The following is a 16,216-nucleotide window of genomic DNA, read 5'->3' as shown; positions in this document are numbered from 1 at the left end:
GACCACACAGCTGAAGGCAGCTCCCAAACGAGTGTATACTTTCTAGGACACTGCCAGTTGTTTTGCCTTTGTTTTAATACTCATGAGATTCCCCTAAGTCCAAAGTTGTCACTCAGCAAGGAATGCCACAGTTCTTTTAGGAACCATCTTTGCTATTATACTCTCTGGATGTTTAAAAAATCATTTGCCTTCTCTTCATTTGTATGATCACCATCTCACTCTAAAACCCAGCATTCTCTCACCTGCACTAATAGAACAGCCTCATAGCCATTTTCAAGGTTTCTTTTAGTCCTAGCACTCAGAGGCTACAGAAGGAGGATCACAAGTTTGATCCCAGCCTGGTCTGCTTAGCAATTTACCTGACTCAAAAAATGGGCTAGAGATTGAACTCAGTGTGAAGGCCCTGGGTTCAATCAGTCCCTGTACTGGGGATCCAACTCAAAGTCTCACACATGCCAGGCAAGAGCTCTACCATACAGCTACAATCCCAGCCTCAGGCCATGGATTTTTAACACTCAGTTCTGATGCAGCAAAAATTATACTTATCACTGAGAAGGGAAGTTGTACAATATATATCAAATTGTAAGCATGCAAAAAATAAAATAATGTTTTGTGGTATTTTCTTGCTTACTGAGTTTCAGATAGGAACTAGAGATACTCTAGATCTAAATTAGTTACCCACAGGAAACAGCTATGGCAACTAGAAAGTTCCTAGTATCCTGTCTCAAAAAGGCAAATAAGACTTTACTCTTGGGTGTGAAATATATTTCCACAATGCTAGTTAGAGCAACTAAGTGATTACATGGTGCCAAGAGCTATACTTGGGTGTTATACGTGCATTTTCCCATTTAATTCTCACCCTAGCCAACAAGGTAGATGGTATTTTACAGACCAGGAAACAGTGCTGACAAAGAGTAAATGAGGTTAAATCAAATAGTCAATAAATCAGTATTTGCCTGACTCTAAAGCAGGTGCCCTCCATCATTACCCTGTAAATTGCCCTTTATATACAAACAGATGGGATATATTATGGGATACAATATATGGGACACATGCTTGAAGCAATAACTAGATGATTCCAACCAGGATTAAAGAAAGGAAGCAAAATATTTACAATTACATAAGAAATTTAAAACTACCAAATAGAATAAAAGTGACAAACTTCAGAATCCAAAGTCTTCAGTTTTCAACTTCTTTGCCACACCTCCTAACTGGTATTCTGAGGCTTGACCTCTGAATCCTTCAATTTTGCAAAGAAGAACAAAGAATGGTGATTTCATGTACATGTTAGACTGTGTGGTTAGCTGCATGGCATACACCAGGTAGTTGCCCCTGGATAGTCACTCGTGATTCTGATTTCTGACCTATTGAAATTGATCCATTTCCCCATTACCTACAAAACTGTTTAGCATATAAAAGATACCCAACAAATCCTCTGAATGACTGAAGACTAACCATCTCAATGTCAGAGATATGCAAAGCAAACCAAGACAAACACTGGTGGGGAGACAAGATTTTTTTCCTTTCCAGGGTCCGGGGATATAGCTCAGTGGTTCTGCCACCTGCTTCACAAGTGCAAGGACCTGAGTTTGATCCTGGGTACCAAAAAAAAAAAAAAAACAAAAAACAAAACTTTTTCTTCCCTACTTGGGCTAATTTTGAACTAGTGACTATAAAAGATGCTATGTTTTTCTTCTTTACAATATTAGTATTTAATAAATATGGTGTCAGTTATTCTATGCCTTACAAATGCTTGTAAGGTGTACTGTCAAACAGGATTTATATCTAAATTCTAAGGAATTAGAGCCCTAGGATTGTAAGCACTGATAAGTGTTTTCACGATTTGACTTTTCAAGGCAAAACACCAGCTCACAGGCAATAAGAAGTGCCTACTAATGACCAAGAAATATTACTGTTGGTTTAAATCTCAAAATGTTATAAGATTCCCATTTTTAAAATACATGGACAGCATAAACTTTCTCTTGTATGCTGTTTATTTCTTTTCCCTCACTTTATATCATGACCTACCTGCATAGTATGTGGTATTATCTGGCAAAAAAGCCTATGAAAATGTAAGGAATCAGTTAATAGCAAAAACATTTTGAGAAATGAAGAGAAACAATGTACTAGAAATACATATTCATCAAAAATGTATGTTCTTTGTTGTTTTGTGAGAATTAGGTTTGCTTTAAAAAACAAAGTAATTAATATGCAGTTTGGGCTACTTCTGCATTAATTATGACTTCCAGGGAACAAGGAGGAAGCCTACACAGAGAATATTTAAAAGTGAGTTTTGTCTTCACATCCACCAAGATGTTATCATAAAAGAGACAGACAATAACAAGTGCTGGTGAGGATGTAGAGGAACTGAGTCACTCATATGTTGTTGGGTGAAGATGGTGCGGCTGCTTTGGAAAACAGCCTGGCAGTTCCTTAAAAAGTTATGCATAGAGATACCAATGATCCCAGAATCCTACTTCTAGGTGTCACCCAAGAAGAGTGAAAACATGTGTTCACACAAAACTTGTATAGATTCATAGCAGTATTATTCAAACCGGACAAAAAAGGATGAAAACAACTCAAATGCCCATCAATTTAAGAATAAACAAAATATGGTACATTCATACATTGATACTATTCACAGTCATGTTGTTATGGTATTCACATATATAAGAGAATAAAGAACTTACGTTTTACAACACAGACAAATCTTTGAAAATGGTATTCTAAGTGAAAGTCACTCAAAACAGATATTGTAAGATTCCAGGTGTCTGAAATGTACAGAATGAGCAAACACATACATACAAAAAAAGTGCTTGGTTCAGCAGCACATATATGAAAATTGAAAGGATACAAAGAAATTTAGCGTGGCCCCTGCACAAAGATGACATGCAAATTTGTGAAGCTTTCCATATTTTTTTGAAATGGGAAGAAAAGGCCTAAAGGAGTAGGGAAAGTGGGAAGGTGGGAAGGGTATGGAAAAGGAAGGAAAGAAGGGAAAAGAAATAATATGAGAAAAGGAAAAAATGGAAACAAAATCTTTGTTAACAGGAAAGGGTGGAGGAGGTAAAGAGAGGGCAATGGTATGGGGAAAAAATAAGAATCAAGACCTGTCATGTAAAGGTACAAGATTTCAGTGATGAATGTAACTGTACTGTATACCTAAAAAGTATCAATAAACTTAATAAAAAATATAGCTTCCAGACAAAGGAAATGGGGTGACTGGTATGGGGCATGGTGCTTTTTTTTTGAGATGATAAAATGCTATAAAACTGACTATGATGGTGAATAGCTCTGGGAATAGACTGAAAACTACTGATTTGCACACTTCTCAATAAAACTTTTTAAAAGTTCATTGAAACATCTACTTGAAACTTCTCTACAGATCAAGCACATAGGCAAAAGGTAAACATGGACACACGAGAGAAAGAAGAGTAAGCAAGCAAAACACCTGCAAGAATGACAACAAAAACAGCAGTGCTACTATAAATTCAAGAAAATTGCTTCTGAGGGCTAATACTTAGAATATGTCCCTAAAGCAGGGTGTTGGCTTTACTAAGGAAAAAGGAACCACTGGCACTGGAGATGTAGCTCAATGGCCAGGACATGCTTAGCACATGTGAGGCCCCAGCTTCCATCCCCAGTGCCACAGACAAATAACAAAAAAAAAACATTACTTTTTACACACATAAAGGAAAAACATGAGTCTTTAACTTGGAATTTCACTTAAAAGTCAAATTAACTTATCTGCATTTGAAAATGAAGAAAAGAGGCTTAATTTATAACAGCTTTGACCTGTTTTTGACAAATACTTATTCAATATTTATTAAAATGCTTAAACTTGAAATAATACCATAGGCACTAGGAAGAAAACAAATAAGAGCAATTCAATTCTATACCTTCTGTTCAATAAAACTAGCATCTCCGTGGCAGGTGGTACAGAGAACTCTACCCAGGGGGTTAATCAAAATTCCCTTAGAATAATTGAAAAGCATCTGCATTTCCCCCCCAGAAACCACAAAAAAGTCACAGTAAGCAGAACATACAGTCTTGATTATCAGCACTGAGCCTGCAGCAGCACAATGCCTTGTCTTCAGAAATTAAGATACAGGACATGATGTCACTGTGCGATAAGTCAGCAATGTCTCCCCTACGGAGATGGAAAAGCTCAAGAATATCAAAAGAGATGAGGATGATAATAAGTTGCACGTGTGATGTCTGCAATTGTCACAATCAAACTGCACATTGTGTGGAATGCAGCCACTCTTAGGCAGGACGGTGCTGGGGGGACCTCAGAGGTCACCGACCCCAACCTTTCATTTTACAACAAAGAACACTGAGGTGCAGGAAGGTCACACAGCCAGTTTAAAGCATTACAGGACTTGAAATGAGCTCTTCAGGGGCTTTTCATGAGAATTTCCTCACTGAGTCCAGGCACCTCCAGGGTCTACCTGGAAATGGGAAATGAGCTCCTGGGAACTGCACTGGCAACGCTCTGCATACACAAGCTGCACAAGTCATCTGTGAAGGTGCCAGGCCACAGGGCTGGGGAACATTCAGAATCCCAGCCACAATGACCTGAGCATCAGCCTAGAGAGGGCAGAACGAAGGTGTATACTGTTTGGGTCTGAAGTCTCATCAACTGCAAGAGTCCTTTGTGAGAAGATGAAAGCAATGCAAAGGCACAGAGTAGTCACGGGAGGGTCCAAAGGGATTTATCAGGTCCCCGCATGGCACAGGTATACTACGTCAACCTTTGTTCCAAGTACCCCACAAAGCAGACCAGTTCTGAAATTCTGCTAATGAGCTTCCTCATTATTCTGGTAAGCAGACTTAATGATTCAGGCACAAATTAGTAACTACACATTCTGGTTTAGGCACCAGTCTCTGTTAGTGCAGTTACCACAGGTCACTTCTTTACATCTGATTAGTTCGGGTTTCCTGTGCATTACTTACGTTGTTTTAATTTTCTGTACCACTTTTCCCCCTGGTATTGGGGAGTGAACCCAGGGCTTTTGTACTCAGCTACATTCTCATCCCCCTTTTTTTTAATTTTAAAAAAGGGTCTTGCTACATCAGTAAGTCACAGGCTGGGTTCAGATTTGGTTTTTTTTTTTTTTTTTTTTTGGTACTGGGGATTGAACTCGGGACCTTATACTTGCAAATCAGGCAGCAGAACCACTGAGCTATAAATCCCCAGCCCTGGGCTCAGATTTGTAATCTTCTTGCCTCAGCCCCCCAGAGTGCTGGGAATACAGGATTATAATACCACACCTGACTATGTATCTTTCAGTTTAACATTTTCGGGAGACTCACAGATCCAGAGAGAGACTGTCCCACCCCCACTGTGGGCCCACATAGAAAAGATGATGAACAATTTCTTTTTTTTCTTCTTTTTTTTGAGACAGGGTCTCACTATGTAGTTGAGTCTGACCTGGAACTCACTATGTAGCCCAGGCTGGACTTGAACTCACAGCTATCCTCCTGCCTCAGCCCCCCAAGTGCTGGTGTTATAGGCATGCGCCACCACACCCGGCTAGGAACAATTTCTTTAAGGGCCTTCATCTCTCCATATTGGTCACCTCCATAAATCTAAAGCCACATATACACTTCCCAATACCGCACAAAGTCAACACCAGACTGAAGACTAGATGGTCGGGGTTCGCAGAGTGACAAGGGCCACACACTCCTGCCTGGCATCTCTCTTGCCACCTCACAAGATGCCTCTACCCTGCAAGAGCAGCTACTCAGCAAAGCCAGGCTACAGGGAAAGCTCTCCACACTGAGGACCCACAGAGCACACAACACATATTGGTAAACTGATACAATAGTATTAAATCAATCTTTTACTCTCAGTAACTGGATTAACAGAGATGACCCAACAAGAAAAGTCTACAGACAAGCAAGCTTGAACTATAAAAAGTGTCTTTATGAAATGAAACTTAGATACAATCAAATTTTAAAAATGATCTTTGAATCTTGACCTCAGATCGTAGGAGACAAACCTCACTTACAGAAAGGTGTTAGTCATAATTCTGTGCAGATATAAGGGTATGCAAAGACAGTCAACAATAAGTATTAGGACAAAACAGTGAAATAATACATGTGACACATATTTGTGAGGTCCAGTTCTTTCTCCCATCTGATCAAGATGCTGGAAGTTCTTTCAGTTCATGAGTTAAAGCCGGAGTGACAATGTGGGTAAAACAGCTGTGAACTATTATCCAGGGGATACTTAAGGGTAAGTTTTCAGACTCTTGGCTTCATGAAGAGCTGGAGATATGCTCACAGATATTTCCATGTACCTGACTTTGGTGGTTTGACCTACAGGTTTTTTTTTTTAACGCTATGATGATGTGAAAGCAATACACATCCAGTAAAAAAAAAAAAAAAAAAGACTTCAAATTTTGCATTTGGATCTTCTCCCTAGCTAGTGATATGCAGTATGATCATTTCTTGTGATGCTGGGCAGTGGCTTTGAGGGCAGCTCCCAGTGAACCACACAATCACCAGGAGAAATGACCGATACCCTTAGTGTGTGGCATTGCTCAGATCTGATGTCCAAAGTGTGTTGTATTAAATGCACATTTGACTTACAATATTTTCAATTTAAGAGGGGTTATTGGAACATAAGCCCATCATAAATCAGGAATCATCTGGATGTGCCCCTCCAGAATTACTGTCTAGACCAGGCATGACTGATCTTTTAGGTTCACTAAGTCTTTCTGAATAGGGCTGTCCCTGCACTACAAGTGGGGAGCAGTCCCCACTAGATTCTGGTAGTAGCCCACCACTGGTAACAGTCCAGATGTCTCCAGACATTACCAAATGTCCCTGAAGAGGAGAATCACTCCTGATTGAGTAACAAGTTCAGACTTGGAATACTGGAATATACTGCTTGATGCTTACACATCAAAAACACCCTGTTATTCCTAAAATCCTTTAAGAAGGTTCAAGGTTTGGTTAAGTCAAGTAGGAGAGGGGGTATAGACTTACATTTAAACAGATATGACACAGCCTAATCACCTTAAACACCTAGCTATAGTTTTCTTATGTTCTAATGTAAACATGTTTGTAAGCGGGCATGAAGCACATTCCATGACGAATAACAGGTTCACTGTGTTGAGGGCACAGCCACAGGATGAATAAAAAGTTGTCTTTTCAAACAAATACAAGTTTTTCCTTCTACATTTATCTATAGACTAAGCACCAAATTGTGAACTTAAGATGATAATTTCAGATAATATGTCTCCAAGCAAGCAAGGAAAAGGAGGAAAACAATTTGAGTCCAGTGACACAAGGAGAGAGCAGAAGACTACCGCAAAAATCAAACAATAATATGCCATGTGCCTGTTATTTTCACGTATTTTACAAACATTTTCTTGTTCACCCCTTGCTCCTTCCATTAAAGTACATAATTTCTATCTTGCTGATGAGAACAGTGAGGACCAGAGAGGTTAAGTAACTTGTTCAAGTTCACAGAGCTAGTAGATAGATATTATATTCAAATCCAGGGAATCAGGCTTCATTTCTTCTTTTTTTTTTTTTTTGGCTTTTTGAGACAGGGTCTCACTGTGTAGTTGAGACTGACTGGAACTTACTATGTAGCCCAACTGGTCTCGAACTCACAGCAATCCTCCTGCCTCAGCCTCCCAAGTGCTGTTTCTTTCTTTTGGGGGGCGGGTACTGAGGATCAAACTCGGGACTTTGCGCTTGCAAGGTAGGCAGCAGAATTGCTGTGCTAAATCCTCAGCCCAAGATCCATTTCTTATTCCTCCCCCACTCCTGACAACCTCACTGCTCACCAACACCCTGGTAGTAGTTCATGGGAGTTTCTTGTGAACACATGACTCAGCAATCCCACATATTTCAAATTAAAAACATTCCAAAGAGTACTACATGTCTGATTTTTACCATAACTCTTAGGTGCTCTATGGCTTACTGATCACAGAAATGGAATGGAACTAAGTGAGTAAATATAGAGAGAAGTATGATAAAACCCTAAAGCATCATACAAATGTAAGGCATTGTTTACTAAAATTAATGTTGAGGCTCTGGCAGATGTCAGCAGAATATCGAGACACTCTGCAATAATCAGTGACACCCTAGGATTGGTACACTGTGAGATCAGGAATAGCCACATGTAATGTAAATGACTCAGACATTGGGTGATGTAGCATCTCTGCAAGTGACTCTATTGGACAATACAGGACACACACACCCGCAACAGGTGAGCATTTCGCAGAGTCCCATTATGAGCCCATCGTCTCTTTCCTCCTGTCTCCTTGGGCAACCTTTTTTCAGCATGGTCCCTGATCTGTCTCACCTCTCTTGCTGACAAAGCATCAGCTTTGATGCTCTTCCCTAACTCTCCTGACCTCCACACTGGAAACATCCCTTACATCATGGGTGCCTCTTTGGCCTTTCAAACTAAAACTGGTCGAAATCTAACTCATCGGCTCTCCTGTCCATTTCTGGTGTAACCCTTCTCTTCTGCTTGCAAACCAACAGGAAGATATTTGGAGTCCCTGGTTTCACTCTGACCCTCTTCTTTCAAACCCTCCAATGATCCTCAAAACCAAGGAGACAGCCCCGTCTGCATGGCGTGACCCCGCATCTTCCAGCACCTGCTGGTGGAGTTTCATCCCCAATCAGACTTTTGTACCCTCCCTACCCACCTCACTAGCCAACCCACTCTTGCTTAAACACACTCAGGCCAGCCTCAGCCTCTGTGCCTTTGTTTATTTTATTCCTTCTCCTCCTCTCCCAGCAGCTTTTGAACCTACATTATTTCCAGCATTTGCAGGTGCAGATCCCTTCTCTCTGAAATGTTTTCATCTCTTGCAAACTTGATTCATCCTTCAAGTTGCAGCCTGAGCTAGAGCTCTCTAACTGGGGACCTGGTTGTGATTCTTCCTCTTCCTTTATCCAAGTTCTACGTAAGGCACCTCTACTCCATACACCCTTCTACTACCGTTCCTAGCACATTAGACTGTAACCAGCTGTTTCCATTTCTGAATCTTTAGGGGACAGTGGGCTCATTTATGTCAGGTATATCTTTTATTTCTGATTTGCCCAAATCAATGTCTGCACACAACCGCTATCAGTCAATATAAGATAATCACTGACTCTACCATCATAGCATTAAATGCCAGGATTTCATGCTTATCATTAAAATATGTCTTTGTAAGATATAAAATGTAGATTCTTTTCCTCCCAGTTTTACTGACATAACAGTTGATAAATGAAATGTAGATTCTTTTTTTTTCTTTTTTTTGGGGGGACTGGGGATCAAACTCAGGACCTTGCACTTGCAAAGCAGGAAGCAGCACCACTGAGCTAAATCCCCAGCCCTGAAATGTAGACTCTTAATTGGGGAGCTCTGCTCTATAGCCTGGACTTTTGTATTAGGGTTTGCATCAATTTTTGTCTTGTTTTGTTTTCCGATACTTTTTTTAAAGTAAACTGGTCTATAATTCTCTCTGCTGTCACATCGCTATTCGCACAGCCCATTAAGCACTTGCCAAGTTCACTGCAAGACTGGAATGCACATTACCACAAAAACAATGTTCAAGGTTAGGATTGCATTTATAGCCCATTTCATTGTAAGTTCTACTCTACCCATATTTTGACTGAAATTTTCCACGCTATAGATTTACCCTTCTCTGAGCATTATAAAATGCATCTAAATGTCTGAAAATGTCATCAACTCTCTACCTGCTTCCTGCTGCTAGATGGGAAGGGTTCGGAGGAGAAGTGTGGTCCAGTGTGGACAGAGGCTCTGTGTGGCTCCATGTCTGATGAAGGCTCTGGTTTCTGTGGCACATGCTTCCCATCCCTCCTCTTCCCATCCAAGGAAAGTGGGGTCCAGGTCAGCCTGGGTGAGGCTGACCAGGCAGAGATCCTACCAGAGAGGAAGCAGAAGTAGAAAGTCCCCAACAGGACCTAGGGTGGCTGAGAAGAAGGCAGGCAGGGACAACTGGACAGTCAGGGGCCAGTGTGAGGAAATCCTAATCATAAATCCAAACACGTCACTCCAGAAATGCCACTGATACAGAGAAAGGGGGACAGTGAGAGACTGACTTAAGCCAACCACATATGTTGAGAGACTGCTAACCATTTATAAGGCACAGACTGACAAAATTTTCTTGAGGTTTATTTCTGTTTTTTGTGATAGGGTCTCACTTGCTACATGGTTCAGGCTGGCCTTGGATTTGCAGCAATCCTCCTGCCTCAGCCTCCTAAAGTGCTGAGATTATAGGTGTGTTCCACCATGTCTGACTCTTGAAGTTTATTTTTGGAACATGATACATAACCAAAAATGCAAGACATCATTTACTACTCTGAAGGGTCACTATAAAGAAAAATGATGGTAACAAATCTAGTTCTTTTTATTTTCCAATTATATGGATTTCAAATAAATGGGAGTTTGCTCTATTAAATTTCAGGGTCCATAGGTGAATTTTCAGAAGTAGAACTTTCTGATGATGTTTATGTATCTATAAATATGAATGATGCAAATTTTAGGCCCTGAGATATCAGATGACAAGATACAGCCCAAGCTTCAGCTCTTGCTAATTAAACGAATCAATTAAGAGACTGCAGTGGCAACTGTGTAGCTGCTGTTCCACGGTACCAATAACAACCCCACGGGGAGGTCTTTCACTACATTAAAATGCTGTCCTCCACAACTCCATCTGATATTATTAGAAACAGTTATTTGTGTCTTGCTGTCATATTAGTTGCAAAGGCAAATTATGGAAATATGCAGACCAGAATGGTCCCAGTATGAGATCAGGTTGGTTTTCAGCCTCCAAGGGAACAATCGCTGAAATTCCGAAGTTCCCCAAAGTCCTGTAATGGAACTGATAAATCTATCAGCACAGCACCCATTTAGAAGCCAGGTAAGGGTCGTGTATTTACATACTTTCCCGCTAAGCTGATACAACTCAATGAGATGGATTATCATATTAAGTTTACCCTCCTGAGTTAAACTGATGGAGTTCAAAATTGTTTTCGATGGTTGTCATTAATCGCTGTTACTTCGTAAATGCTTACTTTGCAATCTAATTGTGCTGGTGTATCAAGGGTCATATTAATAGCATTCTTAATGGTAAATCTTTGTAAAACATGTTTATTCTACTGATATTATCACTCATGCTTTCAAGGCTAATAAGAAATAAAGTATATTTATTATTAATAAAAACAATTTAAAATGTACAATTTGAGATTTAAATTAGCTTTAAGAACTCTAGCATCATTTGGTTTCATTAAGATCTCTGGCTAAGCTTCAAAGACACAATTTGATAGTTCCTCAAGAGTCTCTGGGTGAATGCCAACGCCACAGCCATAGAGAGGATTTTCAACAGAATCTAAGCTCTTCCCTTTCAGACAACTGGAATTGTTTTTTTCCAGGAGGGCCATATCACTGAGATATATCTGCTTTAATGTTACTGTGCTTTAAAAATTCAATATAAACAATGATTATGATATAAAAGTTTGAAAAAATGGTAATGTCTGCATTCTTAAGGTAATAAAAAAATGTTCATCCTTAATGTTTAGTATGGTTCAAGTAGGAATTGTACTTTAGTAAAACACGGCCTCTTCCATTTCTTTGTGAGCTTACAGCCATGTGATGTACACTGTCTCACAGTTAACCAGAAACACAAACAAAACAAAAACTCAACTTAGTATTTGAATAGACACAAATATCCTAAAATACCACAACACATAGCTTAGCAATGAAGCTCATGTTATAGATTGTATGTGAACCCCTGCTCCCTAAATTTCAATGCTGATCCCCAAAAAGACAATATTTGGAGGCAGGGCCTTTAGGAAGTGATGGACTAAAGTACTGTCATGAGGGTGGTGCCCCACATGGAGTTAGTGCCTTCAGCAGAGGAGAAAGAGAAGATGGATGTGGCACACCTGTGATCCCAGCACTCTGAAAGACTGAGGCAAGAGGATGGAAAGCTCAAGCACAGTGATTTACAGAGAGCCTGTCTCAAAATAATATAAAAAGGTCTGGGTTCAGTACAAAAGCCCTGGGTTCAATCCCCAGTACCACACCCACCCCACCCCACATACACTAAAGGAGGAGGACGAGGGAGAGAGACGAGAGTAAGTGCCGCACTCCCATCCCATGTGAAGACACAGCAAGAAGGTAGCCACCTACAAGCCAGAAGGAGAGCCCTCACCAGGAAATGAGCGCTGGCTCCTCATTCTTGGACTTCAGCTCCCAGAACCATGTTGTTTCAGCCTACTAGTCCATGGTGCTTGATTATGGCAGCATAAACTGACTTACACAGGTGTACTTAGCAGTTACTACAAATGGCTCTCTGTCAAGCAGTATGTTTTTAAGGCAGTCAGATGGTTGACAACTCTAAACAAAATGAAACAAAACACCCATGATTCTACCAGTAACCGGCACAGAATAGTTCTTCTTATACACAGTGCTGGGGATCACACTCAATGGAAATCAGGTACACTCATCACCAGTGTTTCAGCTTTTCTGAGTATGAGAAGGCAACTCTAGCTATCTGGGTGATGTTAACAAGCAAGGAAATACTTTGGAGAATGAAGGTCAATGCTCAAATGAGGTATGAGTAAAGTATAGACCTAAGAGGTATACTGCTGAGTCATTTCTTAACTTTTATATATATCAAACATGCGTTCCTGTCTATATAAAGTATGCACTGGGCAGAAGAGTCATCTAAGAAGTCATGTCCACCAGAACTTCATAAATGTGACCTTATTTGGAAATAGGGACTTTGAGGCTGCAAGTAGGATGAAGTTTTACTGGATGAGGGTAAGCCCTAAATCTGTTAAGTCTTTGGATTCACATGAATGAATGGATGCACAGACAAGGAGAAGAAGGCCATGTGATAAGAGAAAAGGAAATTGGAATGACAGGGCTACAAGCCAAGGAACACCAGGGACCGCCAGCAACTACCAGAGAAGCCAGAGAAAGGCATGAACAGACCCTCCCTGAGAGCCTTTCAAAGGAACCAGTCCACCCACACTTTGATTTTAGACTTCTGGCCCCTAGAACAGTAAGAGAATAAGTTTCTGTTGTTTTAAGCCACCCAGTGGGTGGTAATTTGATGAAGCAACCTCAGGGAACTGATACAGAGTCCCATTACCTATATTTTAGGAGTGGGAGAGTAAAGAAACTAATAGACACTAAGAGTTAAAATGTGGTAGATGCTCTGAGCACACACACACACACACACATACACATACACACACCAATCTCAAATATATTCCTCTTTGGGTCATATTTGGTATAAATTTTATATCTGAATGCCCCATCCCACTAATTTGGAAGATTCTGCCTTCGTTATACAAAAGCACAACCGAACAATTTTAAGTATAGTTCCAGCAGTGTAAAAGAAAGGAGACCTTACTTGTGAACTGAAAGTCATGAGCCAAAGGCTTTAGGCTTTAGAACAGATCTACTGAATCTCAAATCTATACCTTTTATAGGAATCTGAAATCTCTTTAATGGGTATGAGGCTCAATGAACAGATGATGGTCTTTGTGTTCCCAGGATGCATATTTAGGTAAGCTCAGCCACTCGTTCCACTGGACGGTCAGGTTGGCGATGTGCAGTACCACTCTTCACAAAGGGCCAAGTGACAGCAGACATTCATCATGTGATGCTCAGCTCTAAGGGGGACACAACAGGGGTCTAGAGAGCTCTCTCAACTCTGGCTCTTCCCGAGAGATTGAATGTCCTTCCCTCTGGAGGACATCTGCACACCGGAACAAAGGGCAGGCACAATGAAAGCCTGTGATAAGACTCAGGGTCCCCATGCTCTGGGTCCCCTCTCTGAAGCACTCTGGGGGAAACTACAGGGAAATGGTGCAAAAACATGACACTCTACTGGAACCAACTGCACTTTGCTTCCGACTCTGGAGTCTCATGTTTTCCAGCAGTAACCACAAAACTGTAACTCTCTGATTTGTCATTTTGGAAGAATACGTCTCAGACATCTTACAGTTCTTAAGAATCACCATGAACTGAAAAAATTAAGATACAAAATAAGATTCAATTTCATTGGACCTAACACAGAAAGCTAGAAAGAAAATTCAAAAAAAAATTAAGCTCAGTGTTTTCAAATGCGTCCTTTATACACTATGGAACACATGGGTTTTTACTCGCTAAACATTTCTTTTCTCTGCCAAATAAGAGGATATACAAAGTAATTATTCTCTGTACTTACCACTGTACCAAGAAACTGAATGCTCATATTTCCACCTGCTTCTCGAGAAAGACACTAAAAGAAAAAAAAAAGATATAAAATGAATATATTTCCACACAAAAACCTGTGCCTTACAGTCAAAACTGCAAAAGTACATCAACTGATGAATGATACAATAGAGTAAACTCATAAATATCTGGCCGCACAAAGGAATGAAGCACCAATACGTGCTACAACAGAGTCAGTCCCAGAACAACGTGTACTGCATGGTTCCATTTATAAGGACCATCTGGTCCACAGAGACAGAAAAAACGGTGGCCTCAGGGAGGATGCTGGGAAGACATGATGACGAACTGCTAACTGGGGTGCAGTTTGTTTTGGGGTGTGTGAAAATGTTATAAAATTGACATGATTGCTGATGCTTATCTACTCTATGAACAGAATAAACACCACTGAATTGTAACTTTAAAGAGGTGAATGATATGACATATGAATTAGAACTCATCTTAAAAGATATCAGCATTTGTTTAAAATAGCAATGAGAAACAACCGAATTCTTTTGTGTCCAGAGAATGGTGGCAGGGGTTCACGTCAATGTCAGGTATCTGTCTATAAATCAAATATGTTCAAAACAAATGCAACAGTTCTACATACGCACATCTTCCTTGTCTGAACTTCAAGTAAAAGTCAAAAATGCTGCTAACAAATGGAGGACTAAATAGTACACTGCAAGTAAATTATATTTTTTTTCAGCTCATTCTCACCTGTAAAACTGCTCTATTTAATCCAACCCATTCCTCAGAAATTTTCCTTTTCCGTGCTAATCAGAGAAGCCCAGTGGCTTAAAAGACAATACAGATAAAGGCAGCAGTTCTCACTAAGCAACTTTATTTCTTTCATTCCCAGCTGCAGTCTTGGAAGGAGATCCTGGCTTTCACTCAACTGCATCCCATCAACGATTACAAATGTTTCCTAATTGTATTCCTTTTCCATTAGTAGAGGTTTACCAACCAATCTCAGTCTCCAAGATCACTCAGCAATGGAAGCCAGAGGGACTTCACAGTTCAAGCTGAGCCCTTGGTCCCTTACTCAGGGAGGTTAGTGCAGTAATGAAGAAAGCAGTTTAATACAAAATGTTCCTGCTACCTGTAAAAATTGCAAAGTGAACTGACACAAGTGTGACCTAACTATCATACACAAGGCAGTGTGGAGTAAAAGAGAAAAATCGAAATCTGTACATCATCATTTTGGTCCATTAATTTCACTTGTAAGAATTTATACTAAAAAAAAATTGACTAGGCAGAAAAACAGAGCTACAAAAAGTTACCACACCTCAGAATTACTCTCTCAGCTATAAGAGTTGTCATGTAATTTTTGTGAAGTTTCTGACACATGCATTTATGTAATACTGGTATTGAAGGCAGTAAAGCAATATATATTTTTAACGTAGTGGCTCAATAAAGGCTTCATTGTCATTCTGATCTGATTCTTGATACAGTGATTCATAAATTCTCTAAAAATTAAAATTTTAATGGGACATTGTTAGAGACTAGATTTCTTAAAATATTTCCCTGAAATATCCTTTTACATAAGACAAATTTCACTAACATTAGATTAAGTAAAAAGAAAAAAGGAATTAAACATGGCACGAATGTGCATGATAAACTAAGGCTCCTCAGCCAATCTCCAGGTCTAAGGAGCCATTAAAAGAATGCTTAAAACCAACAAACAATTTCACACTCTGTGGCAGCCATTTGTGAAGCCAGTTATATTAAACTACTTCTACAGTTGATTGTAAACTTTGGTTTATTTTTATTTGAGTTCTCATTTTACAGCAAGCATGAAAAAGGGAGAGTGGAGTCCATGAGGAGATGAACTGTCAGTCTGTCTTTAATCTGGCTTGATGAGACACCTGGTCAGTCAGGCCTGCTTTGATAGAGTTTGTTACAGACTGCCTTATGTTTTCCTCCATCAAATTATCACCCAGGGGCTTCAATACCTGTGGTATGAGA

The 16,216-nt window shown here is 40.0% G+C and overlaps 1 protein-coding gene and 1 non-coding gene across 3 annotated transcripts in view; one reads left to right on the top strand and one right to left on the bottom strand.

The window, feature by feature from the left end:
* Pcca (propionyl-CoA carboxylase subunit alpha) overlaps window positions 1-16,216 on the bottom strand; it is a 372,170-nt gene that overhangs the window by 50,280 nt on the left and 305,674 nt on the right. The window contains exons 21-22 of one of the 2 annotated variants that reach the window (XM_010604604.3): window positions 14,226-14,279; window positions 13,516-13,668 (exon numbers count right to left, since the gene is read on the bottom strand). In XM_010604604.3, coding sequence (XP_010602906.1) covers window positions 13,663-13,668; window positions 14,226-14,279 — 60 coding nt within the window. In that variant the 3' untranslated portion in view covers window positions 13,516-13,662. Of the gene's footprint in view, window positions 1-13,515; window positions 13,669-14,225; window positions 14,280-16,216 lie in introns of those variants that run through there. The other variant, XM_010604603.2, reaches the window with a different exon arrangement.
* Window positions 2,813-2,919, top strand: LOC117285159. Its single transcript, XR_004516128.1, has one exon. It is a non-coding gene; the product is annotated as a U6 spliceosomal RNA (small nuclear RNA).

Source organism: Fukomys damarensis, unplaced genomic scaffold (assembly GCF_012274545.1).
Source record: "Fukomys damarensis isolate Sample0158 unplaced genomic scaffold, DMR_v1.0_HiC HiC_scaffold_6, whole genome shotgun sequence".
Classification (NCBI taxonomy): Eukaryota; Metazoa; Chordata; class Mammalia; order Rodentia; family Bathyergidae; genus Fukomys; species Fukomys damarensis.
Note: the sequence above shows the minus strand (reverse complement) of the source record. Positions and strands in the feature narration are given on the sequence as shown.